This window comes from Dipodomys ordii, unplaced genomic scaffold (assembly GCF_000151885.1).
Source record: "Dipodomys ordii isolate 6190 unplaced genomic scaffold, Dord_2.0 Scaffold251, whole genome shotgun sequence".
NCBI classification, from domain to species: Eukaryota; Metazoa; Chordata; class Mammalia; order Rodentia; family Heteromyidae; genus Dipodomys; species Dipodomys ordii.
This window is the reverse complement of record NW_012267467.1, coordinates 133,521-159,369: the sequence shown is the minus strand read 5'-3', so window position 1 is coordinate 159,369 and position 25,849 is coordinate 133,521. Positions and strand designations below refer to the sequence as shown.

The following is a 25,849-nucleotide window of genomic DNA, read 5'->3' as shown; positions in this document are numbered from 1 at the left end:
ACAACACACACACACACACCTGTCTTCTCCATTATGATTACTTTCAAAAACCAAATGCAGGGCTCTACTATGAAGATTCACTTGAAATTTGTACAAAGTATTATATATTTGCTCTTGGTAGCACTTACAATTTTAAGGTTAATTTGTGTGTTTTTCTAATTTAGTATGTACTTTTATTACTTCAGAGAGTGAATGACTAAAATAAGAAAGTAGAATGTGGTAGGAGCCACATAAAGGATTTGCAGTCTGCACAGACAGGTGAACAAAGCAATCAGCTGTCACTCAATGGCTGTGGCCACTGGTTAGACTCAGATAATGCAAATACGTTTTTGTTTGTAGGTTTGTGAGTCAAGGGGTTGAAGACTGGATGCAGCAGGATTTTTCCCTGTGGGCAGTGTCTCATCCAGGACAGGTGGTGCTCATGGTGGTAAGTCACGCTGCTCTGCGTGTGTGGAGGAGAGTTCAGTGTGTGGCTCCATCGATAAAACCAAGATCTGGCAAAGGAGCCAGTATGAAGAGTACTAATACTTGTCGCTTACTTGGAAATACATTAAAAATAAGATGCCATTAGTCTGAATTGACAGGTGTCAATAATGTCATCGTAGAGCTCTGTGGGTTAGAAGACAGTGTGGGGTCCCCACACTGAGGTCATGGTGTCAGAAGGCTTCATCAGGTCTTCTGCACTGAGACCAGAATGTCCGGTGTCTCTGGGCTTTCTGTCTCATTATTCCTGTGCTTATCTTCAAAGCCGGCACGGTTGCTTCTCTCTGGCCTTCTTCCAACTCAAAGGTAGAACACGTTTTCCAGTTTTAAGAACCGACTCATTTAAATAATCCAGAAGAGCCCTCCCGGTCAGCCCTTGGTGCTCACAGGTGACATGGCCGCTGCCCTCCCGGTCAGCCCTTGGTGCTCACAGGTGACATGGCCGCTGCCCTCCACAGGTGACATGGCCGCTGCCCTCCCGGTCAGCCCTTGGTGCTCACAGGTGACATGGCCGCTGCCCTCCCGGTCAGCCCTTGGTGCTCACAGGTGACATGGCCGCTGGTTCTTGGGATGGCCATGGAGCCCCTCTGTGTGAAGCCATTGCGTAACCTGCCCACTTGATTCTGCACACATATTTGCAATATTGGTTTTCCTGGAGACTAAAAGAGAATGAGAGGGAAAATTTGGATGATGTCCAGAAAGTCTGAATTGGAAGTTGTTTTGTTGAAGCTAGAGGAATCATAGGGCTTCCAAGCAGAATGTATAAAGTAAGTGTAAGGAAAGAGCCCAAGGAACAGCAATATTTAATGAGTGGACAAAAGGAAAGCCACAGGGAGAAATGGACAAGAAAAACAAGAATACCAAGGAGCAAATGAGGAGGTACAGGAAGTGGAGAAAGGCAGGGGAGGAGGGAGGAAGCAAATGAGGAGGTGGAGGAAGGCAGGAGGGAGGGAGGGAGGGAGGGAGAGGGAGCAAATGAGGAGGTGGAGGAAGGGAGGAGGGAGGGAGGGAGGGAGGGAGCAAATGAGGAGGTGGAGGAAGGCAGGAGGGAGGGAGGGAGGGAGCAAATGAGGTGAGGAGGTGGAGGAAGGGAGGAGGGAGCAAATGAGGAGGTGAGGAGGTGGAGGAAGGCGGGAGGGAGGAGAGTTGTCATGGAGCTGAAGGAAGACACACCTTCTGTTCATTTCTTTGACCTTTCTCTAGAAAGAATTGCTTATTTAAAAAAAGAGGTGGTCATAATTTTTAAAAGCTCTAGACAGTTCCAAAGATTGTCATAACCTGTTAGTCATGAAGCTCATTGTGAGAGTAGGGTTTGTTTTTGGTTTTTGCTTTGTCTTTTGGTACTACTGGGGCTAGAACTTAGGGCCTTGTGTGTGCGATGCCATTTCTCTACCCGTGCCTCACACATCGTTGAGATCACAGCTGTGAACCACAACCCTGAACTTACTTTTTGAGATAGAATTTTTACAAACATATTTTTCCTTTTGCCTGGGCTGTTCTCAAACCATGATTCACCTGATCAGCACCTCCTAAGTAGCTGGAATTATTGTTCCTTCATTTTTTGTTCTTAGTGGGGTTTTACTTGGCCTCAAGCTTGCTAAAGCCTCTTGAGCTCTACCTCTAATTAAAAATAGTCGTTTTTCTGGAGTGGTAATAGTAGAAACCATGTTGCCACTAGTTGCTACTAGCAAGTATTTTTTAAATATGGATTTCTAGCCCATTGAAAAATAAGTTCACACCAAGGCTCCCGTGTCGCATGCTTGAAACCCTAGCTCCTTAGAAGGCTGAGATCTAGAGGATCATGGCTAATATCAGCCCAAACAGAAAAGTCCCTGAGACTCCATCTCCAAAAATGACTCGCAAAAGCCAGGCTGGGGGCATGACCTAACTGTTCGGGGCGAGTAAAGCTGAGTGAACAAGTGCATGGGCCTGCTTTCTAGTACTGGCAACAAAAATTTAAAAATGAAGTAAGAATAATTTCACATCTTTTTACTTTAGCTTGATCTACTACAATTCAAGTTTTCTAAGTTAATCTGGACTTGTAGGCAGAAATTACTCCTGTTAAGTCTCTTTGTCCTTTATGCTACTTAGTCCATTTGACTGAGCAAATCCCATCTTCATCTGAACGACTTCTTTACGCAGTTCTGTACAAAGATGACAAAAATAATGATGAGTTGATCTGCATATTTCTCTAGTAAATTCTACTATCAAAGCTGCATTAGTAAGGGGTCTTCCCCAGATTCCTGGTGTTCCAAACATGTCTAACAATAAGAAACTGGCATTCTATTTCCAGAAGTACTTCACGGAACGTGCCCTACCGATGCTGATTCATCTTTCCAGGAATAGTTTACCGCTTCCCTTTGTCTTGAACCGCTGTGTGTGTTGCACACAGAGGAGCTGTCCCTTAGGAGATGTAAAGGCCCCTGCAGGAGTACATACCAGGGGGTGTCTTTATGCATTGGCCACTGTGAGAATTTCAGTGTCCACTGACACAAAATAGTATAACCATTCTTTAAATAAATGAGCAAATAAAAAATTTAAAACCCATCTCACAATCTCTCTCACCATGGCCATTCTTGAAGAATGGCTTTAAGTAACAGCAGTTCCATGGCATAAAGGAAAAAGTCTCTCCACACCCCATCCAGTAAAAGCATTGACTGGATTTCAATTAGTCTTCAAATATATATGTTCAAGCTCTCTCCTTTACACACACACACAAGTATACATTATACAAATGTCACATATACTTCATAAAAGTGTTTTAATTTAAAATGAAATGTATTTCGACTCATTTGCCTTTTTCAGGGCCAGATCATGTTTCATAATGATTGTATCAGAAGCTTTGTGAGTTCTAATCCAAGAGAAGAGCTGGAGAAAGTCCATGTTGCTGTGATTTGGCATCTGAAAGAAGCTGCAGAGCTGATTGGGTTGAATACTAGTAATTCTCGAACGAAAACTGTGCTGGAAGCATTGCTTACCCACTACGTTCACAGCAGAGATATTGTGATGGATTTACTACTTAAAAATATATTCAATGCAGAGGATTTTGAGTGGTCAAGGTAGTATGTGTATTAACCTCTCATAAGCATCATTAGGTAAATAAATTCTCTGCTTCAAACGTTGTAAATATCAACTTGTAATTTTCAGGAGTTTGCCAAAATTCAAAGCAAGTCGCCCCCTTGTACCACATTCCTGCACTGCCTTCTTTACCTCTTCTCTCCCCCTCTATCACTTTCATGTCTTCCCACTTTGTCTTTCTAATCTGATGGTGTTCTTTTTGCCACTCATCCGAGGAACATTTTTTAATTTCCCCATGGTATCAACTTCTCAAAACAAGCCAGAGAACACGTCTAGCCAGCTCCCTGGCCAGTACTTCCTGTGCTCCTTGTGGAAATATGCAGACATAGGAGAAGAGAGGCTGCCTGTGGTGGAGCATTAGAGTCTTAGCTTACATGTGAGATTTCACATTTTTATTTCTTTCCAAAGGTTGTCATCTGTTTTTGCTGATGATTATTTTTACCTTTGCAAGGTTGCAGTGCACACATTTTTAAAGACTTTTAACTTTTGTTTAGAAGTTTCTGTGTTTTTTTTAAGATTTCTTTATAATCTTCCCTGTTACCCCAGAGAGGAACAGGCCCTCACAATGGTCCGTGAAGATGTAGAAGAGACTCCATGACAACACACCGCAGGTGGAATGAGAAGGGGCAGAGGGGACCCGTGCTGGGCCAGGCCTTCAGTGGGGTGCATGGCCCTGCCCGAACCTCTAACCGCACTGAAACGTAGACACGTGATTTTTCCTATGATGTTGTGTTAATTACTAAAACAATCAAGTGTAAAATCTATTCCAAAAATGGTCCTTGCAAATAGAGGGAAGGGTGGGAGGAAGCAGTCGTAATATTCAATGTATATGTGTGAAAATTGGACTAGGTGAACTTAGGGGAAGGGTAGGGTTGGGAGAGATGGGGAAAGCAATGACAGAGGTGACATTGGCCAGAGGTGTACTACACTCACAATCTGACCGGTTGCATTGAAAACCTGCTGTACAACTATTTAAAGATAATTCCTTTCAAAATAATCTTTTACATGTGTTTGAAAATGAATTGGTACTGGTGGGCACATAAAGCAGTCAAGCATGAATTTTCATAAAATCACCTGTGGTTCTGGGACTGCACTCAGAGCCTTGAGAAGAAACATTTATCCTCAGCTACACAAGTCACAATGTTCACAGGATAGGTCAAAGTGCAGGGTGGGGTTTCTTTTTTTTTACTTGTATTTTGTTTTTGTTTTTCCCCCCTGGGCCTGGGTGCTGTCCCTAGCTTCTTTTGCTCAAGACTAGCTAGCACTCTACCACTAGAGCAATAGTGCCACTTCTGGCTTTATCTGTGATTAATTGGAGATGAGTCTCATGAATTTTCCTGCCCCAGCTGGCTTCAAGCTATGATCCTCAGATCTCAGCCTCCTCAGTAGCTAGGATTATAGGCATCAGCCCTCAGCCCCCAGCCCCAAGCCCAGATTTTTGATTCTTAAATAACTATTTCTCAGTTCCCTCGTAAGAATTAAATTGTAATGAACAATATGTTTGATCACATTCCTATTGGAAACTAGTGAGCTATATAATACCTTCAAATAGGAGGTGACATCATAAATCCTTCTTTGGGGTTGACATCAAACAAAGTAGCCCATATGTTTATAGTCATATAACTTGTAATACTGGTGAATTTTATATCACATCTCATTTGTGTTAACATTTTGAGTTCTGTCTGTTTTTTTATAAAGTCCCCATTTTTAAACTCTATTAGATTTATTTGTGTGAAAAAAGTAATGTTAACCAGATAATATATGAGCATTCAAATATTTTGCTTTCAGACATTTGCAGTATAAATGGAATGAAAAACAAAAGCTGTGCTACGTTATGCAAGGCAACACCAGTTTTACTTATGGATACGAGTACTTGGGGTGTACCCCAAGGCTGGTCATCACACCCCTCACGGACAGGTGCTGGCTGACATTCTTGGGAGCACTGAGCCTGAACCTAGGTGGCTGCACTGCTGGCCCTGCTGGAACAGGAAAAACGGAAACTGTTAAAGATCTGGCCAAGGTAAGTGGCTTTCGTGTCCAAAGTAAAGCTTCTTTAATTTTTATCCTGTTCCACAAAATTTAACTTGCACTATTCCTACAGTTTATTGCATTTAGCAAGTACCTTCATTAGGTCACACAACTCATCCATTTGTGTGCGTGCGTGCGTGCGTGCGTGTGTGTGTGTGTGTGTGTGTGTGTGTAATACTGGGGATTGGATCCAGGGCTTTATACGTGCTTGGCAAGTGCTATACCAATTAAGCCATACTCACAATATTTTTTTTCTTTGAGGGAGGAATGAGCTAGGGTCACACCAATTTTGCCCAAGCTGGTCTTAGAACTTGAGCTCACCCTGTGTCCACTTCCCAAGTCACTGGGATTACAGATGTGCACCAGGTTTCAGCGATTGAGCTTTGAATTCCTGTTGGATGGAGGACTTGGGGTCTCAATGAGAGGACATTTGCTTTGTATTTGTGTGGAATATTACTATGTGAACTGCCTGGCACATGAAGGGTGAACATCATTTGAATGGAGAGCAGGTGACTGATAGAAGCAGAAAGTATAGTTTGTGACTCTAGTATGATTATTTTTTTCCAGTCCTGGGTTTGAACTCAGGACCTGAGCACTGTCTCTGTCCTTTTTTGCTCAAGGTTTTCACTCTGCCACTTAGAGCCATGGTACTACTTCTGATGTTCTGGTAGTTAATTGGAGATAAGTCTCACGGACTTTCCTACCCAGGCTGGCTTCAAACCATGATCCTCACCTCTCAGCCTCCTGAGTAGCTAGGATTACAGGTGTGAGACACCAACACCCAGCTCTTTTTCTTTTTTTTTAAACTGAAGATTTGAGTAAAGATTTGGTACTAAAAGGATCCTTCGGGACCATCCCAGGGAACCACTCACAGGCAGGCAGGCAGAGGAGAAAGATTATTATAAGGTTTATTAGAGGGGCCATATCTCCCCAGGAGATGGAGCCCATGGCGTCTACCCCTATACAAGTCGAAGGTAGGTCTGGGAGAGGTGAGGGCAGAAGTGAGGTAAGTGGGTCTGGGGGAGATAGGGAGTGGCCAGCTACGGGGTGGGGTGGGGACTCGGGGCAGGGAGGAGCTGAGGTCCTAACAGGTAGGAACTGATCAACTGTCAGTAACAGTATATGTATTTTTGTACTATATTGAATTTGGTGAAACTGATTTGGTATTTGATTGCAAAACTTTTTTCAAGAGTTTAACAGACATTTTATTGCTCTGGAACATTTAATGTTTTTGTTTGCTATCATGATTAAAGAACTATAGTAAGATAACATTTTTGTTTCCCAGGCCTTAGGTAAACACTGTGTAGTGTTCAGCTGTTTTGAAGACTTGGATTATAAGGTAATTCTTAGACATAAATCTCTGGGGGGAACTATACACATAAAACAATTCATTTCAGAATGAAAAACCATGAGCTTAATACTTCTTAATATTAAGTATTAAAGAGATATTAAGTATTGAGAGAACTAAAAACAGTATTGTTGTTTGAAGCTAATAGAGTAAAATAGAAACCTAGAGTGTAATAGAAACTTAGAATATTAGCTAACTTTTAGTTCAGCTGAACTCCTTAAAACAATAGTTTTCAGTCTTTAAGTCACTCTAAATATTTACTTACTGAAAAAATTATTAAAGGAAGGAAATTTTTTATGATTAATACCAAAATATGGCAGGAGCTCACCCACTTAGCAGTATCTTCAGCCCTGTGACTTACTTTGCAAAGCACAAGTAAAACACCCATGGTGAACAAATAAAGACAAAATCTGGCCTGCTGCCCGAGTGAGAACTCAGCTTGTGTGCTCATCCAGGTCTGGTGGGCTTTCTCTTTTATGTTTTCTTTTCTTTTCTGTTATATACATCTGATAAAATTGATGGCTTCTTACCCTGTATTCAGCCCAAAAATAGGTCATTTTGCTTGTCGACTTTTGTCTCTTTCATTTTTTATTGTTATTATTAAGTAGTTGTACAAAGGGGTTACATTCCATAAGTCAGGGTATGAGTACAGTGCTTCTTGACAATGTCACTCCTTCCTTCATTCTCCCCCATTTCTCCTCTCCCACTTTTTTTTCTCCCACTTTCCCTCCCCCCAACTCTTGCCCTTTTATTGATTGAGTTATTAATTGGGGGGGAGTTTCTTAAGGTCTTCTTATATTTTGAATATTAGATCCTTGACACATGTATAGATGGCAAAGATTTTCTCCCACTCTGTAGGCTATCTTTTTAGCTTAGTAACGATGTCCTTTGATGTGCAGAATTTTTTTAGCCTGATATCGTCCCTATCCTATTTGCTGTGACCCTGGGACTCTCTTTAAAAAAAGTTCCTGCCTATACCTATAAGTTGTAATAGTCTCCAACTTCATCTTGTAGTAGTTTCAAAGTTTCAGGACTGTCATTGATTTGATCATAGGGCAAGATGACAAATGGATCCAATGTCAGTTTTCTACATAGGGAGGTCCAGTTTTCCAACAATTATTAAAGAGGCATCTTTGGCTCCTTTGTCAGATGCCAGACGGCTGTGACGGCAGCTTCCCTGGGCACAATAGTTCAGATTGGCAGCTGTTGTCAATCTGAATGATGAGTTATATACTACCGCAGGCTCTCCTGCATTCGGAGTGTGTGTTGAGAAATCTGCAGTTATTCCAATCTTCTTTCCATTGTAATAAAGTTCTCACTTTAATTTTGCTGCCTTTAAAAGTAATTCCCTGTTTAAGTCCAGAGTCTATACAAGAATGTGTCTAGGAGTCTTTTTTTTTTCTTCTGGTCTTGTCTGCTTGGAGTTCTGTATGCCTCTGTCATGTGAGTAAGATTGTCTTTCTTTAACTTGGGGATGCTTTCTGTTATTATTTTGTTGAATGGGTTCTCAATGCTTTCTGTTCTGAATTCTTCTCCCCCATCTACTGCGATTATATGTAGATTTGATCTTTGGCCAAATCTGCCAATTCTTGAATGTCCCTTTGGCATGTTCAGTGTCTTCAGTGCCTTTGACAGTTCTAATTCCTCTGCTTTATCTTCAACTCCTGACACCCTCTTTTCAACTTGTTTTGCTCTGTGGCCTGTGCCTTCAACTGCGCTTTGTAATAGGGAGAGAGAGCTCTTCCTGGTTCCAAGCTCTTTAGTGATGCTGTTTCTCTTGCCCTTCATGGAAGTTTTCATAGTTTCTTCTCCTTGTTGGCCCTCTTTCTCATGTGCTGCATCTTCTTCATAATTAAATCGGCCCTCTTTCTCATGTGCTGCATTTTCTTCATAATTAAATCTTCTGGTCCATTTTCTCTTTGGTGCTCTAGTGGTTCATGTTTCATTGGCCATTTCTCTCATCATTGCTTTGATGATTCTTTTGTTTACCATCTCTTCTTCACTCTCATTTAAGTCTTCCCTGTGTTGTTTTTAGTTTTTGAGAGTGGCCTCTTGTTTGTTCAGGAATTTGTGATGTTTCATCATGGTTTACACATCTGGGTTGAGGTTTGTAGAGGCTGTCCAGTGGAGGTGGGGGGTGAGGGTAAACAGAGGTGGTGGTGGTGGTCAGCACTGTTCTTCCTGGGGTCCCTGTGGCATCTCCCCCAAGGAGGGAGTGGTGTGAAGCCCTTTGTCCACTGACTCCGTGGGGCTCTCTGAGAGAGGTGTCTGCAGGTGGTGGGGCTGGTACTGTCTGTGTCAGATTCTCAGTCATTTTCCAGTCCTTCAGACCCAGAGTTGTCAGTCTGTGTAGGAGACACAGGGAGGAGCCCTGATGTGGTGGGCATGCAGTTGTCAGAAGAAAGAAAAAAGCAGACTGAACACAGAAAAGAGAAAGCAAAGGAAGAGGAGAAGGAGAAGAAAGAGGAGGAGGGGAAGAAAGAGGGGGAGGAGAAGAGTTGGGTGGATGAGAAAGAAGAGGCGGAGCTGCCACCTGATTGTCCCCAGTGTCAGTCCCAGCGTGTGCCCTCCGAGGCCTGGCTGTCCCCAGTGTCAGTCCCAGTGTGTGCCCGCTGAGGCCTGGCTGTCCCCAGTGTCCCAGCGTGCGCCCGCCGAGGCCTGGCTGTCCCCAGTGTCAGTCCCAGTGTGTGCCCGCCGAGGCCTGGCTGTCCACAGTGTCCCAGCGTGTGCCCGCCAAGGCCTGGCTGTCCACAGTGTCCCAGCGTGTGCCCGCCGAGGCCTGGCTGTCCACAGTGGCCCTGCGGTCTTTGCTGTGTCCTGGCTGTGTGTCCCTTCTGTCCTGCAATGGAGTCGCCACTGCAGCCCTGCTGACCCTGAGCTCTCCCACCGTGTGCCGGCTTCACCCCCACTGCTGAGACCCAGCTGTCTTGGTGTGCAGCTTTCACTGAGGCAGGCAGACTAGTGGTCCTTGGGTCCGGGCGGCCACAGGCACGCCTGCGGAGCATGGGCAGGAGGCTCTGGCTGGGCACACAATGGGAAGAGTGCACACAGCTTTAACCCCAGTCAGAAAGTGTCAGCTTACTTTAGAATAATTTCCATGATGAGCATTTTTTTTCTTTCTAAGCTGCTTTATTTCTGTAAGGATACACTGAAACATTAGATGATAACATCTAATGACAGAATGCAGAAATGAAGCATCTGTCTCTACAACCACTTCTACAAGAATTCCAATATGTATTGTCATTACATGTTTACTTTTGATTATTTTCTCATTATATATGTAATGTAATCATGGAGAATACAATAAGTAGGTGATCCCACAATTTCAGGGAAGCAAACTGTGAGGCAAGCGGCTGCCCCACTTCCCCAGAGAGAGCTAAGCTCTCTAGGAAACCTCCTAGGAATCACAAGAGAAGGGACTTCGTAGTCCTCTTGAACACATGGACAAAGAGCCGACAACTTTTATTTTACAAAGGGATTTCACTTGTCATGGTTTTGAAATGTGATGTTCACATTGACGCAGTCTGGTGCCTGCTTAAACTACCCCTCAAGAGTTTTACAGTCACTCACTTCTATAGGATGAATCTCCAAACTGCAGTGACATCTGAAGGGGCTCCATGTCATGCAAGTTTCCAAACCCATAAACTATTTTTACTATTCAAACAAAATGCCATTGAAAAGAAATAAAAAGGTCGGAAGGGTGAGTTTTGTCAAGCTTCCACTGTGACAATGTGGCTCTGAAACAGGTTCGTTTTCTCAGGTAGGCAAATACACCTTCCCAGTCACCTATATATTCTGTACTTTAAAGTGGGAACGCTCAGAAAACATGCCACTGTGGGGGTGGGGGGTATTGGACGTTTGTAGGGAGGAAACTTAACAGCTAAGTTCAAATGTTAAATTTCCGGAAATTCAATGTTAGGTGAGATCACAAAAGAATAGCAGGAGGGTCAGAGTTTTGAGGAGGAAGTTAAACCATGTATTCCAGCAAGTTCTTTTTCTGCTCACCAAAGAGCGTGAGCTGTGAGCTGCAGTAGCCGCTGCGGCTCTTGCACGCCATATGACCGACTACATGGCGGGTCCCCGCTGAGCCTGGAAAGGCAGCTCAGGAGGAGCTTTATCGCTTATGTTTCTTGCTTACATCACAAAGTGGCTAAATGGTTGACACTTTCCTGCTCTATGATAAACATGCAGAAAAGTCAGTTCTAAGTTTTTGTTTGCTCATTGCAGCGGTAGAGAAATTAACTTTGCTGCAAGGATGCTTGTTGCTAAATCCTAATACAATCACTGTTTGTCCTTATTTGAGCAATACTGCAAAACAATAGAAAGGACAGAAGGGAGAAGTTTAAAGAGGTGCAAAACCACTCCTCCCTATCAATGGTGTGGGGCCGAGCAGGTACCACCCACACAGCAATCGGCATGCCAGGGCTGATCCTGGTAAGTGATTCCTCCACATGTGATGGCCTTGTGGCACTTCACGCAGTGCTTGGCCAACTTGGTCTCATGGCAGGTCACACAGTAGAAGTCCTCCCCTCTCGGGAAGAAGCTTCCCGTCCCATGCCTTGCTTGCAGCTGCTGCACGTGAAGCAGTCTTTGTGCCACATGAGGCCCTTGTGCTCCACGTTCTGGTCTCCTGCCACAAGGGCTTGAAGCACCCTTTGCACCGAGGGTTGTCTTCCCACGAGTGGCACAGTTGTTGCACAGATTATTGCTGTCCTTGGCCACAAAGGTCTCACTGGCCAAGGGGCGAAAGCACTTGGCACAGCGGAAGCACGAGTCATGCCAGAAGCAGATCTTGTAGTGCACTTCCTTGGAGTCTGGCCGATGGGCTTGCGGCATTCCACACAGGCGCAGGCACAGAACTTGCCAAAGCACTTCGGGCAGCAGTGATGGCCACCCTTCTCCACATACGTCTGTCCCTGCAAGGGGTCTCTGCAATAGTGGCAGTCAGACTTCCCAGCCATGGTGCCCACCAGCAGTGACGGCCGTCCTTCTCCACATACGTCTGTCCCTGCAAGGGGTCTCTGCAATAGTGGCAGTCAGACTTCTCAGCCATGGTGCCCACCGTATACCTGGAGGGTTAGCTCGGGGATGCTTGCCCGCGCAGCTGCCCGGATGGAGTGCGGTGGCCGGAGCAAGGCGGCAGTGGCTGCAATGGCTGCGGCGATGATGACTGACTGAGACTCAACTTTTTGGTTGTGTGTTGTTTATTTGCTTGTTTGTTTGTTTTCAGGTACTGGGAAAATTCTTCTTTGGCTTGGTTCAGTCAGGAGCCTGGTGCTGCTTTGATGAATTCAACCTAATTGATGTGGAAGTCCTCTCCGTCATTGCCTCTCAGATCCTGGAAATCAAGGCAGCAAAAGACAACTATTCCATCAGGTATTGTTGTTTAATTAATGTTGTTTTTCTTCTGTAAGTGTTTGGGTCTTTGGGGCTTTATGTTTATTCATTTTTATTTATTATTTTTATTGTAAAAATACCATACAGAGGGGTTACAATTACATGGGCAAGACTATTTTTGTTTTTTTATTTTATTTTTTATTTTATTTGTCGGTCGTGGGGCTTGAACTTTGGGCCTGGGCACTGTCCCTGTGCTCTTCAGCTCAAGGCGAGCGCTCTACCGCTTGAGCCACAGGCGCCACTTCCGGTTTTCTAGTGGTTTATTGGAGATAAAAGTCTCACAGAGTTTTCTTCCCTGGCTAGCTATGAACCGCGATCCTCAGATCTCAGCCTCCTGAGTAGCTAGGATTACAGTTGTGAGCCACTGGTGCCTGGCTTGCTTATTCATTTTTAAAGCATGTATCAAATGGAATGTTTGAGTATTTCTTGGTAAATGATATGAAAAGTTACAGGAACTTTGCCTTATTCATGGATTTATTACATATGACTCTGACCAAGTATGGTCAGAAAAACAATAAATCCTAATTCAAAAAATTAGCCAGTACCAGTGGCTCATGCCTGTAATCCTGGTTATTCGGGAGGCTGAGATCTGAGGATCAAGTTCAAAGCCAGGTTAGGCAGCCAAATCAAAGAAACTCTTGTCTTCAATTAAGCAGCAAAAAGCTAAAAATGGATGTATGGCTCAAGTGGTAGAATATCATCCTTAAGCAAAAAAGCTAAGCAAGAGTATGAGGCCCTGAGTTCAAGTCCCAGTACTGGTGCACAGAAAAAAAAATTTATTCAAAAGTCAAAACTAAATTTTTGCACAAGTCACTTAATGTGGAGAAGCTTGTCCTGCATAATCATCAATTGTGTTTAAACCATGTGATCTTCTCTGTGTTTCTCTGCTCTGAGTTTTGTGAAAATCTGTTTTCCAAACAGCAAGGTGAAAGAGAGTGTGCTTCATTGAAGTGACCTTGGGGATGTGTTAGCACGCAGCATGTTTGTGGTGGGGACTGGGCAGGCCACGCTGAAAGCAGGCTTGCACTCCAACATCTGCAGCGCAGAGCTGGACTCTGCATCCTGGGCACGCCTGGAGCCTCATGCCCACGGTTACCGACTCCGCTGGTTGGTGCTGCTTTCCCATGAACTTAAAGGTGTCTGACACCCAGCTAGGTTTTAACACACTCTCTGGAGCTGCCTGCCAGATCAAGGATGCAAATATATGTCGGCTACTCTCTTTTTTTTTGGCCAGTGAAAAGCATATGAAAACATACCTCTTATGTGTGATCATGTGGGGAGTTTGTGTTCTGGCTCTAAGACCCACATAGGAGAGAAGGCGTATGTCATTTATCTCTCTAGGCCTGGCTTATTTGCTCAGTATACTATCCAGGTCCATCTGTTTCCCTGAAAATAACGTAATTTCATTTTTTCTAATAGCTGTGTAAAATTCCATGTTGTATATGTGTCACTTTTTTAAAATCCTGTCATCCACTGTGGAGCACCTGGGCTATTCTGTACCGTGTCTGTGTGAGCCGTGCTGTGATGAGCGTGGGTGTGTGCAGGTAGGTGCCTTTCTTGCATCGTGGAATGCAGTTTTTCAGACATGGAATGCCCAAGAGTGGTACTGCTGGATCTTAGGACCGCTCTGCGTTTGGTTTTTTGAGGACTCTATCCATACCCCACCAACAGTGCATTGGGGACTCTCTATCCGGGTGTCCACAATGGTTGCTCTGGCGCACACCCCACCAACAGTGCATTGGGCTGCCTTTTTCTTTCATAGTCACCAGCACTTGTTGCTGTCTGTATTCTTGATAATGGCTGCTCTTAACTGGAGTGAGATGAATCTCAGTGTGGTTTTCATTTGCACTTCTCTTATGGCCAGGGATGATGAACATTCTGTATGGGTTTGTTGACCATTTTGTTCTTCTGCTACTGGGAAGGTCTGTTTAGCTTCTTTGCCCACTTACTTATTGGTTCTCTGAGGCTTTAGGATTTTTTTAGCTCTTTGTATATTCAGGTTATTAGACTCTCATCGGATGTATAGCTAGCAAATATCCCCTGAAACCCTTCTTGTCGCTCTAAATTAAGATGCTTTCATTGAAAAAAAAACCTGCAGTAACAATATATGTAAATTGAGTAATACAAACAAAATGTTACTCTCTGAGATAAACAGTAATTCACATGATTTACTTTATGGATTTGTGGGTTTCAGTTTTTATGAAACATTTCTAATTCATGGAAATAGGTAGCTTGTCATTTTACTCTTTAAAGCCTCTGTTAGTAGGCTGTGCACGCCTGTAGATAAAGCTGGCCCTGCAGCGACCAGATCACACCATTCAGGTGTGTGCCTCAGCCGCTGCAAAACTTCCTCGTGCTTGCCAGGATTCCCAGGTTCTGCCCTGGCTGTCCTTCTTCTCGTGTTTTCACCGTCATCTTTGGTAGCCGTCATCTAAGAAGCCAGTCATGGTGCCAGCATCCAGCCAGGCGTTTATTCCACGGTTGTCTGAGGTTTTGTACCTAGGGAAAGGGCGATGTGGTAGCCATGCTGTATTTATCTGAAGATGGAGCCGGGAGCTGCTTCCCTTCTTGTGTCTGTTCTCCCCAACATGTTCCCTCATTCTTGCCTGTGTCATCTGTCTAGATGGAACCTTCTAGTGTTAAGAAGGGTCCTCCCCAACATGTTCCCTCATTCTTGCCTGTGTCATCTGTCTAGATGGAACCTTCTAGTGTTAAGAAGGGTCTTCCAGACCCTTTCAACGTCTTTCGAGGGGACCACACACATGTGCGTGCCAGCAGAGGTCACCTCGTTGCTCAGCATGGGCCCTTTGTTTTATCTCACCACTGTTTTTTCTAGTGTGTACTGTTTGAATTAAATCTGCTACAGATCACAGACTTTGGCCTAATAAGCAATTCATTTTAGTGGTGAATACTGTAATGTCTTGTAGGTTTGTGCTGGATGGAAGAGAAATACGCATGAACATGTCCTGTGCAGTGTTTATCACCATGAACCCTAGGTGAGTACCAGTGCATGCGGAAGGGGCAGACACTGACTGAAAGGCGGTTCTTTCCTTGTTTTGGTTTTTATCATTTTTATTTACTTTGGGGATCAACTTCAGTTTCATAACAAAACTGAGCACTCACACTCTCCCAGCCTCCTTCACTACTGGTGTCTTCCACCACAGGGGCAAACCTGTCACAACCCACAGCCTGCCACTATCCCACCACTGTGCAGACCTGTCACAACCCACAGCCTGCCACTATCCCACCACTGTGCAGACCTGTCACAACCCACAGCCTGCCACTATCCCGCCACTGTGCAGACCTGTCACAACCCACAGCCTGCCACTATCCTGCCACTGTGCAGACCTGTCACAACCCACAGCCTGCCACTATCCCACCACTGTGCAGACCTGTCACAACCCACAGCCTGCCACTATCCCACCACTGTGCAGACCTGTCACAACCCACAGCCTGCCACTATCCACCACTGTGCAGACCTGTCACAACCCACAGCCTGCCACTATCCCACCACTGTGCAAACCTGTCACAACCCACAGCCTGCCACTATCCTACCACTGTGCAGACCTGTCACAACCCACAGCCTGCCACTATCCCACCACTGTGCAGACCTGTCACAACCCACAGCCTGCCACTATCCCACCACTGTGCAGACCTGTCACAACCCACAGCCTGCCACTATCCCACCACTGTGCAGACCTGTCACAACCCACAGCCTGCCACTATCCCACCACTGTGCAGAGTCCATGACACACCTCAGAGTCACTGCCGGTGACGTACCTTTCATGCATTTGAATAGATACATTATGATACATAGCCACAATTGGAGTATCGTTGGAGTAGTTTTTCCTTCTAGAAAATCTTCTGTTCTGGGCTTTTTAACTTTTATTTTGTTATAAAGGTGCTGTACGGAGGGGTTACAGTTACGTGAGTACGGTAATGTGTGTATTTCTTGGGGTTACAGTACGTGAGTAAGATAATGGGTGCGTTTCTTGTTGAGCATTGTTACTCCCTCCTTTGTTGTTCTCCCACTATCCCTCCCGCACCTCCTCACTCCCTCCTCCCCCCAAAGTTGTGAAGTTGGTTTCCAGTCTACTGTCTTGGGGTATCATTGTTGCAGTGGTCATCCTGTATCCTTGTTACAGTATCTTACTCTTCCCCTTCCCTCCCCAAAGATGCAGGGCACCACTATCAAGTCCAGTGGCAACAGGAGATATACCATAGGGAGAGAACATACAAGAGAGACAAAACGGTCTCCTAGGGCATTAAGTACAACAACTAAGAAGAACTGCTGGTGTCCATATTTTGGGGTTTGTTTCGCTTAGCATCATCTTGTATGGTCATATGTACATAGTTTTTGAGCTTTTCTGCTCATCTGATAAAATTATCCTAGCTGTATACTAATTGTTGCAAATGAGGGAAACCATGGGGTGAAAAACAATAGAGCAAAAGAATGAACTGTGTAGAGGGGCTAATGAGAGCCTCTTTTTTTTTTTTGTGAGAGTTGGTGTTCGTGTTAATATGCTTCTAACGTGCACTAAGCATTTGGGATCTGGAGATACCATGTTCAGAGTATCTTCTGCATATTCTAGTTCTTACAGATGAGGAGGGAGATCATGTGACCTGCTTTTCTTTGGGTCTGGCTTACTTCACTTAATATAATGTTTTCCAAGCCTTTCCATTTTCTTATGAACAGAACAATGGAAGCATAGAATTCCGTTGTGTATATGTACCACATTTTCTTGATCCATTCATCTACCAAGGGGCATCTGGGGGGTTCCAGTCGTGAGGCCTGAACTCTGGGCCTGGGCGCTGTCCCTCAGCTCTTCAGCTCAAGGCTAACGCTCTACCACTTGAGCCGCAGTACCACTTCCGGCTTTTTTCTTTTTGCTTATGTGGTGCTGGGGAATCGAACCCAGGGCCTCAGGCATGCAAGGCAAGCGCTCTACCACTGAGCCACCTTCCCAGCCCCTGGTTCCATATCTCAGCTCTGGTAAATAATGCTGCGATGAAACCGTTATACTGGTGGGTTTAGTGTGGCCTTGTCTGTGGACAGTTGGGTAGATTCCCAGAAGTGGGATTGCTGGGTCATAGGGGAGCTCTATGTGTAGTTTTTTGAGGAACCCCCCACACTGCTTTCCAGAGTGGTTGAACAAGCTCACTTTTCTTAAACTTTAATCATAGACGGAATTACCTGACATCACGTACCTGACTTCCAAACCCTCCAGACCCCTCAGACCTCCCCCAGTACCCACACCCATTGTGAACCGGCACTTCATAACAGCTTGTCACTTGTTCATATGGTGGTCTCTGGCCAGGGGACATTTCCATTTCTTCATCTCGAGTAAGAAAGGAAGAGGTCAGGTGTTCATCACCATGGTGACACAGGCAGAAAAGCTGATGACAGGCAGGGGCACCGTGCGATTAGGCCACTTCACTTGTCAACTTATTGAATGCTGATGGAACGCCGCCATATTAGTCCAGGGAACTTGGGAGCTGAGGTGTGATTAATTGTGGGATAGAGCATGGGAAGAAGTATGGTTTTCCAGGGTGCTCCATGAGATGAAAGATACACTGTGAACCACTCTGTGAACTCACTTTAAGATAAAGATCATACAGAGAGCCAATAGAATTATTTGGGAGGAAAGTACCGTATGTGGTTCTTCATTTGAAAAATTTCAGAGTAGGGGTTTATATGTTGTTATCCTTGTTACATTTTCTTTGCTCTTAAGGTATGGCGGTCGAGTGGAGCTCCCAGACAACCTAAAATCACTGTTCCGCCCTATAATAATGATGATACCTAACTTCCAAATGATTACTGAAGTAATACTGTTTTCATTTGGCTTCAAGTCTGCAAAAGTACTCTCTGGGAAGGTAGTTCATCTTTATGAATTAGCTAGCAAGCAGCTTTCACAGCAGGTAAGGAACTGGCTTTCTCAAACCATTTGAAGGTGCTGTTTGAACATAGTGTCACATTCCTGTGAACCCAGCTAAGCAGAGGCCAGACAGGGGAGAATTGAGGCTTGATGCCAGCATGGGCAAAAGTTAACAAAACCTTATCTCAGAAAACAAGCAGACACTGTAGTCATTGATAAAACCTAACTTTATTTGAAAATATGATGAGCCTATAGTTGTGTGTTTTTAGATAGACTTCGTTTTAATTTCAATTTTTTTAATTTTTGTCAGTCCTGGGTCTTAAACTCAGGGCCTGGGCGCTGTCCCTGAGCTTTTTTTGCTCAAGGCTAGTGTTCTACCACTTGAGCCACAGTGTCACTTCTGGCTTTTTCTGCTATGTGGTACTGAGGAATCAAACCCAGGGCTTCATGCATGCAAGGCAAGCACTCTACCACTGAGCCACCTTCCCAGCCCATGATATACTTCATTTTAATAAAACATACAGTTTGAAGGAAAAAACAAACAATCTGGATGTGGTTGTTCGCATCATAATGTCAGCTAGCTGAGAAAAGGAAGTCAGCGCAGGACAAACGCAAGATCTGAAAACGTCAACATGTAGGCCTTTCGTTTGAGAACCTAGAGAGTGATGATGCATCTGCAGCTTTAAGTAACTTCACATCTAGAACAATATTCTCCAGCTTTATTGTATGTCAGAATAATTGGGGGACTTGTCAGAACACAAGTCCAGGTTTGTAATTCTGTGTCTGATGTGGAACTGTGCAGTTTCAAGAACCCCTTGGCTGTTTCTAATGATACTGATTTGAATCCCACACTTTGAGAATCACCATTCTGCAAATCAAAAAATTATGTCTAATCCAAAATGATTTGGATGGAGAATCTACTTTCTCCAAAGATACATACTTTCAAAATATTCTCCAACTTTCTCTTTCCAGTTCACAGATAATTCAGATGCTGATAGTTGTTAATACTCTTCTTACCTTTCCTTTTGAGAATGAGGCATTTGGGCAGACTCACACCTGTAATTCTAGCTATTCAGGAGGCTGAGATCTGAGGGTCATGATTCAAAGCCAGCCTCTTACAAGCTTTCATAAGAAAGCTTATGAAACTCTTATCTACAATTCATCACCAAAATGCTGGAAGTGGAGCGGTAGCTCCAATGGTAGAGTGTTAGCTTTGAGCAAAAACCTCAGGTACAGCACCCAGTCCTGACTTCAAGCCCCAGGACTGGTGCACATAAGAAAGAGATTTTGCGGGGGGTACAGTGGTGGGCCTCTGTATTCCCAGAAGCTCAAGAGAATTGTTTGAGCCTGGAGTTTGAAGTCAGCCCAGGTAAGATACCAAAATTTTGTCTCAAAAATGAAATTGTTAATACTTTAGCCAATCTAACTAACCCAAATGAGTAAAATTAGAGATGAAAATAAGGCCACGAAAAATAGGATAATGAGAGAATAATTTGAAGACCTTTACTCACAAAAACTGGAAAAGGTAAAAGAAATGGATGCATTCCTAGAAATATGTAACCTATTAAAATTGAACCAAAAAGACATACACCACTTTAACAGATCTATAACAAGCACTTTAACAAGATCTATAACAATATTGAAACAATAATCTCCTAACAAAGAGAAAGCCCCGAACCAAATGGATCCAATGTCAGATTCTATCAGACCTTTACAGAAGAACTAACACAAATACTCCTCAAACTCTTCCCTGTATAATAAGGGAGAGAATGCTGTCAAAATCAAAACCAGAGACAAGATTTAAAAAAAGGAATTACACATCAGTCTCTTTAATGAATGTACCTACAAAAGTCCTCAATGAAGCTCTTGAAAACTGAATTCAATAAAATATTAAAAAGATAGATATACACCATGATCAATGAAACTCTTGCTTCTACGAATAATGTAAGCTAATTTTTTTAATATCCTAAGAGCGAGCTGGAAAGACATGGATGGAGAGAGGCTCTGAGGAACTGCAGTGTGGGCGGGTGGGACATTGGCAGCAGCGGGGGTGGAAAACAAGCGTCCTGGGATCACATGGCTCTTTCCCTTCACAGAATAGATAGCCAGCAATTCATAGTCTTGTGCAATTACTTTCAGGTGGTTTTACTTTTCCTACACAACCTATAAAAACACAGATTTTTTTTAAACTTTTGTTTTATAGGATCATTATGATTTTGGCATGAGATCTTTGAAGACAGTTTTAATAATGGCAGAAAAGAAGAAGCAGGAATTTAAACGGTCAGTTCAAATTTAAATTTAGTATTAGGTCCAAGGAAGTCAGAACAATAATTTGTAGAATTGTATATAATGAAGGCAAGTTAAAATGAGAGGTTAATCAGTGTCACAGTAAAAAAAAAAAAAAAAAAAAAAAAAAAAAAAAGATTCTTGAAGGTTTCATCAAATAAGCTGGTGTGCTTATAGACCTGTGCTCACAGCTTCTTCAGAGGCCGGCCTGAGCAAAGTTAGTGAGACAAGCCAAAAGCCCGCCGAAGGGCGCTGGGCATGGCTTGTCTCAGCCTGTGTGAGGCCCTAAGTTCAGCTCCTAGCACACATGCAAATTTTAAAAGTCAAAAGAAAAATGCATAAAATCACTTTATAAGGAAAAAATAAGCTTTACCTTTACACAATGAGAAACATAGTGGAATAAAAGACCTTATTTAGAAGAGAAGTAAATTATAAAACTTACACGAACATAAAATGTATACCCTGCCCAGAGGTTCTTCAAGTGGGGATTCAACCAACTGTAGACTGAAAATATTTGCAAAAATACATCTATACAGAGCATGCATAGACTTCTCTGTCATTAACACTTACACAATACAATTTAACAACTATCTACAGAGCATTTATGTTGCATTAGGTATTTTAAGTAATCTAGAGATGATCTAACGTATATGGAAAGAAGATAGGTATCAATGGCTCATGTCTGTAATCCTGGCTACTCTCAGCAGGCTGAGAACTGGAAGGTTGCAGTTCCAAGCCAGCCTAAGCAGGAAAGTCTGTAAGATTTCATCTCCAATTAGATGGAGGCCTGGCTCAGGTAGGAGGACATCTGCCTTGAACAAGAAAGCCACGTGAGCACACAAGGCCATGAGTTCAAACCCTGGTACCTGCACAAATAACAACCACAAAAAGAGCATATGGAAAGGTGTGTGTAGGTTCTATGCAAGCACCGTGCATGTACATGCAGACTGGGACTTTCTCAGACCTGGATGCAGGTGGGGTCATAGAACCAACCCTGCACAGACAGTAAGGGGTAGAGGGATCTGCGTAAGACATGTGCAGAACCTAGGCAGGGAAACATGGGTAACTAAAACAATACCCTGCCTTTGTAATGTTTTGTGTTTGCTTTCGTTGTTTTGAGATCCCAGCTACCCTGGGACTCACAGTTCTCCACCTCAGCTTCCCGAGAGCAGGGATTGCAGGCGCACACCACCATTCATAGCTATATAGCATTCTAGAGAACATAGCATGAGGCTGGAGACGTGGCTCAAGTAGTAGAGAGCCTTCCTTGCAAATACATGAGCCTTGAGTTCAAGCACCAGTATGGACCAAAAAACAGACAGCTTAACATCATGAAGAGTTAAATTATTTAATATTAATTTTTGGATAAGAATATTCTCATTAAAAATACCAAAAGGTGGGTTTGTTTGTGTGTGTGTGTGTTTTTAGACAAGCTGATCCTGAAACTTATACAGAAAAATAAATAAAACCGGGTAGAAAAACGAGCAATGAAAGAAAAATAACCCACAAAATACCAAGTCGTGCTATAAAGCTTTAATCATTGAAACTGGTGATACTGGCTGAGTAGAAAGGCAAGCAGCTGAACAGAATAGAAAGTCTGCAGTAGGATTTTCTCCTTTGGGCACTCCCAACCAGGGCAGTAATGATTCTGTAGTGAGCAATTCTAGGAAGGCGAAGCAGACGGGCGGAAGACTTAGGTGGAATCATTCCAGTCATCTGCCAGAATCAGTAAAATAATTTAAACAAAAAAATATCAGGGGGAAAAACCAAGTACAGAGGCTTTTGAACTAAGACTCAAAAGCCAGAAGATTTATAAATGCTCGCCATATATATTTTCTGAAGGAAAGATGCTTGCAGCTTACTGCCCACAGCAGCAATTACCTCTAGCCCTGGATCTAGATAAACATCTGATTCTGAGTCACATTGTCCCTTATGAGACAATACTGGTGTTTTGCCTTGCTGGGCGATCACTGTTTACAGGTTCTGGAGCTGAGGATGTGAGTGGACACAGGGAGAGCGAATTTGTTTGTGCTTAGCATGCACCTTTTTCCTTGGTTCCCTTAGAAGAGTCTCCCCCTAAAAGAATTTTCCAAAGTTCTTTCATTTAGAAAACAAGTTAATTGTTCAACAATGTGCAGTCCTAAGACCCCTTAGTAGAAAAGATTTGCATGTTAACTCCTGGAAGTGGCACTGTGGCTCAAGTGGTAGAGCGTTACCCCTGAGCACAGAGAGGCTCAGAGACTGTGCCCAGGCCCTGAGTTGAAGCCCAGGACCAGTAAAACAAAAAACAAAACAAAGAAACCCACTCAAGTGGGCTTAAATAGTAGAAAGAATTTGCTTTCTGGCCAAATTAGGAAGTCTGAAAGTAGGGCAGAATAGAGTTTCAGCTTCATTTCCTTGAGATAGTCTTCCCAACACTGCAGTCTTTTGAGTTCTGGCTTATATTAGGCTAGTGTCTGTTGTAGCAAGATGACTTTCAGTCTATCCATGTGATTGAACTGAAGTCCTGAGCTTCACGCTGAACAGGTAAGTTCTTTGTTTCGACTCTTGAGTCATTATGTAAAGAACTGCGACACACTGGGGCTAGAGCTGAATCTACATTTCTTGAGTGGATATTTGTAATACCACACATTTGCTTCTCCTTTGTAACTATGGCTTTGATGAACAATCTTTGTAAGCCATGACAGGTACCTGAAGCTAGTGAAAATAGAAATCGGATACACGGCCTATTGTGGTGTGGTGACAGCCGGCCCTCTCTGTAACAGTCGGCAGAAGTAGCAGGGAGTCCAGCAATGCGTGTGTCCCGCCGGCTTGCCCAGCCCTCCGGTGGTGACAGTCCTGTCACTCTGGTCTCCACAGACCAGTTATGGAACATGATTTCGGCCATTGCTCCATTTTCATCCTCCTAGACACTCTTAATAAATCAGGGGAATTTTTTGTTTTATATTAGCCTATGTTCATTTGTTATTTGATACTAAAATCTCAGTGATACTGTGCTCATCCCCAGATTGCTGATTAAGGAATGGCATTCCCGTATTAGTTCTACACCAGTGAGACCTGGAGCAGGAGACCGGAGTAATCCCGCCATTCAGCCTGGCTGTGCAGGCAAGGGAGGGTGGAAAGGCATTCACAGAGAGCCCCGTAGAAGGGACTTTAATGCCACACAGCTGGCTTTTTGACTTGTTCTTCTTCCACCATTGAAGGGATGGTTGCAGCAGTCTTTGTGAAGCTGAGGAAACCGTGGTCATGATCAAAGCCATCAGAGAAGCCAGTCTATCAAAGTTTCCTCCTGAAGACGTCCCACTTTTCGAAAAGATTATAGCAGATATTTTTCCTGAAGTGCAAGTTTCGAAAGAAAGCCACCCTAGCTTGGAGGTAATAAGACCTTTGAAAACAATCAAGTTACTTGGCTGGGGAATACAAATTAGGTTAAACACCAGAGGTGGCCTAAAAATTCTAGTCATTCTTGAATGCTCTATTTACATAGAACAAGTAGGAATAAAAATACTTTGGTTTATTTCTGTACTAGTCTTTATTGTTTCTACTAATTTGAGGTTTGGTTTGTTCTTGTTTTTCTTTTCAATGTATAACAGGTTATTTAAATGAGATCTTTGTGCTTTTATGATATAGGTGCTTATTCCTACAAACTTCCTTCTGAGAATTGCTTTTTCTGTTATCTTGTAGGTTTTGCTATGTTGCTATGGTTATCTGTCTCAAGAAATTTTACGATTTCAGTTTCTTCATTAACACATTGATTCTTCTGGACTATCTTGTTTAATTTTGTGTATTTGTTTAGTAACAGAATTCTTATCAACTTCTAGTCTTCTACCATTGTGATCAGATACGATACTGACATGATTTCCGTTGTTAAAATATTGAGGCTGTTTTGTGGCCAACTCTGTGGCCTATTAAAGAGTTTTCTGTGTGCTGCTGTGGGGGAACGTCCTTGGTTGTCTTGGGGATGGTGAGTATACATTTTGAGGCAATATCTCACTGTGCAGCCAGGCTGGCCCAGACCAGAAGTCCCCTGGCCTCGGCCTGCTGAGCTCTGTAATTACAGGTGTGTGCATGAGGGTTTCCATTTTCCCTTCCGTAACAGGAAGTATAACCCAGGCGTTTACTGTGTTCCTAAATGTATGAGATTTTAATGTGATTTTTATTATCAATATTGGTTGAATTTTAACATTTTTGTTATTAATTTTGGTAATAGAATATGCTCTTTAGTTTGTCCTTTATATTTGCTAGAGTTTTGTGTATCACATAAGGAATGGGTGTCTATTACAGAAACTTCAGATACTGCCAGAAGCAGTGTGTGTTCTATGCTTGATTTAGATAGAGAGCCTTTTTGTCAGAGCTTTGGTATTGGCCTATTTTTATTGATGCATCAGTTTCTGAGGGAGGATTATTGGGCTCTATCTCATCGATAAATCTGCTTTCTTGTACTTCTGTCTTTGTGGCTTAAGGGACTTTAAAGTTTTAAGTTATGTACGTGCTTTCTTTTTCATTAGTAGATTATAGCCCTTCCTGGCCCATAAGCTATTTCTATTTAGTCAGAAATTAAGGTTGTTAGCTAACAAGTTTGTTTTCACTTGTTTTGCAGTGCTGGGAACCAAGCCCACGTTTAAATGGTTCTGAGTACCGTCACTCAGTCACTGTTTTATTTCCAGTGCCCTTACTGACCAGGGGTCCTTGCTTCTACCTGACTGGGCTGGGCTTTCCTAACCCTGCTGTGTCCAGACACAGGGCTCACAGAGCTCAGCGATCCGAACACGCTCACCTGTGTGTAGGATTTTGTAGCTTTTCCTTGTTCCTTACTTTAGTAAAAATGCAAGTTTATTTTTCTGTTTTGCTTTGTGAGGCTTCCAAGAAAAATACAGTTGGTACTTGTTTACCAACTAACAAAATCTTAAATATTTTGATTTATATATTACATTTTGAGGATTTTCACTTTAATGGAAAAGGCAAGTTTCATTTTCTGTCTGACATGAGCATCTTTTTGTATTTCCCAGAGAGAGCCAGACTCCATTCCCCTTTACCTAATCACAACATTTAGGTGCCTCTAGTGTTACATTTTTACATTTGTGTGTGTGTGTGTGTGTGTGTGTATTTTAACTCAGGGCCTGGGAGCTGTCCCTGAACTCAAGGCTAGCACTCTACCACTTGAGTCACAGCTCCACTTCTGGCTTTTTGGTGATAATTGGAGATAAGACTCTCACAGTCGGGGCTGGGAAGGTGGCTCAGTGGTAGAGTGCGTGCCTTGCATGCCTGAGGCCCTGGGTTCGATTCCTCAGCACCACATAAGCAAAAAGAAAAAAGCCGGAAGTGGCGCTGTGGCTCAAGTGGTAGAGCACTA

At 43.3% G+C, this 25,849-nt stretch overlaps 1 protein-coding gene and 1 pseudogene across 1 annotated transcript in view; one reads left to right on the top strand and one right to left on the bottom strand.

Moving 5' to 3' along the window:
* The window catches only part of Dnah14 (dynein, axonemal, heavy chain 14), a gene marked incomplete at its 3' end in the record, with an annotated part of 224,776 nt that overhangs the window by 69,079 nt on the left and 129,848 nt on the right, over nt 1-25,849 (top strand). The window contains 8 exon segments of the mRNA XM_013036175.1: nt 3,241-3,542; nt 5,350-5,581; nt 6,875-6,928; nt 12,168-12,313; nt 15,262-15,330; nt 18,067-18,253; nt 20,414-20,490; nt 23,715-23,871. Coding sequence (XP_012891629.1) covers nt 3,241-3,542; nt 5,350-5,581; nt 6,875-6,928; nt 12,168-12,313; nt 15,262-15,330; nt 18,067-18,253; nt 20,414-20,490; nt 23,715-23,871 — 1,224 coding nt within the window.
* LOC106000958 lies at nt 11,309-11,901 on the bottom strand (annotated as a pseudogene).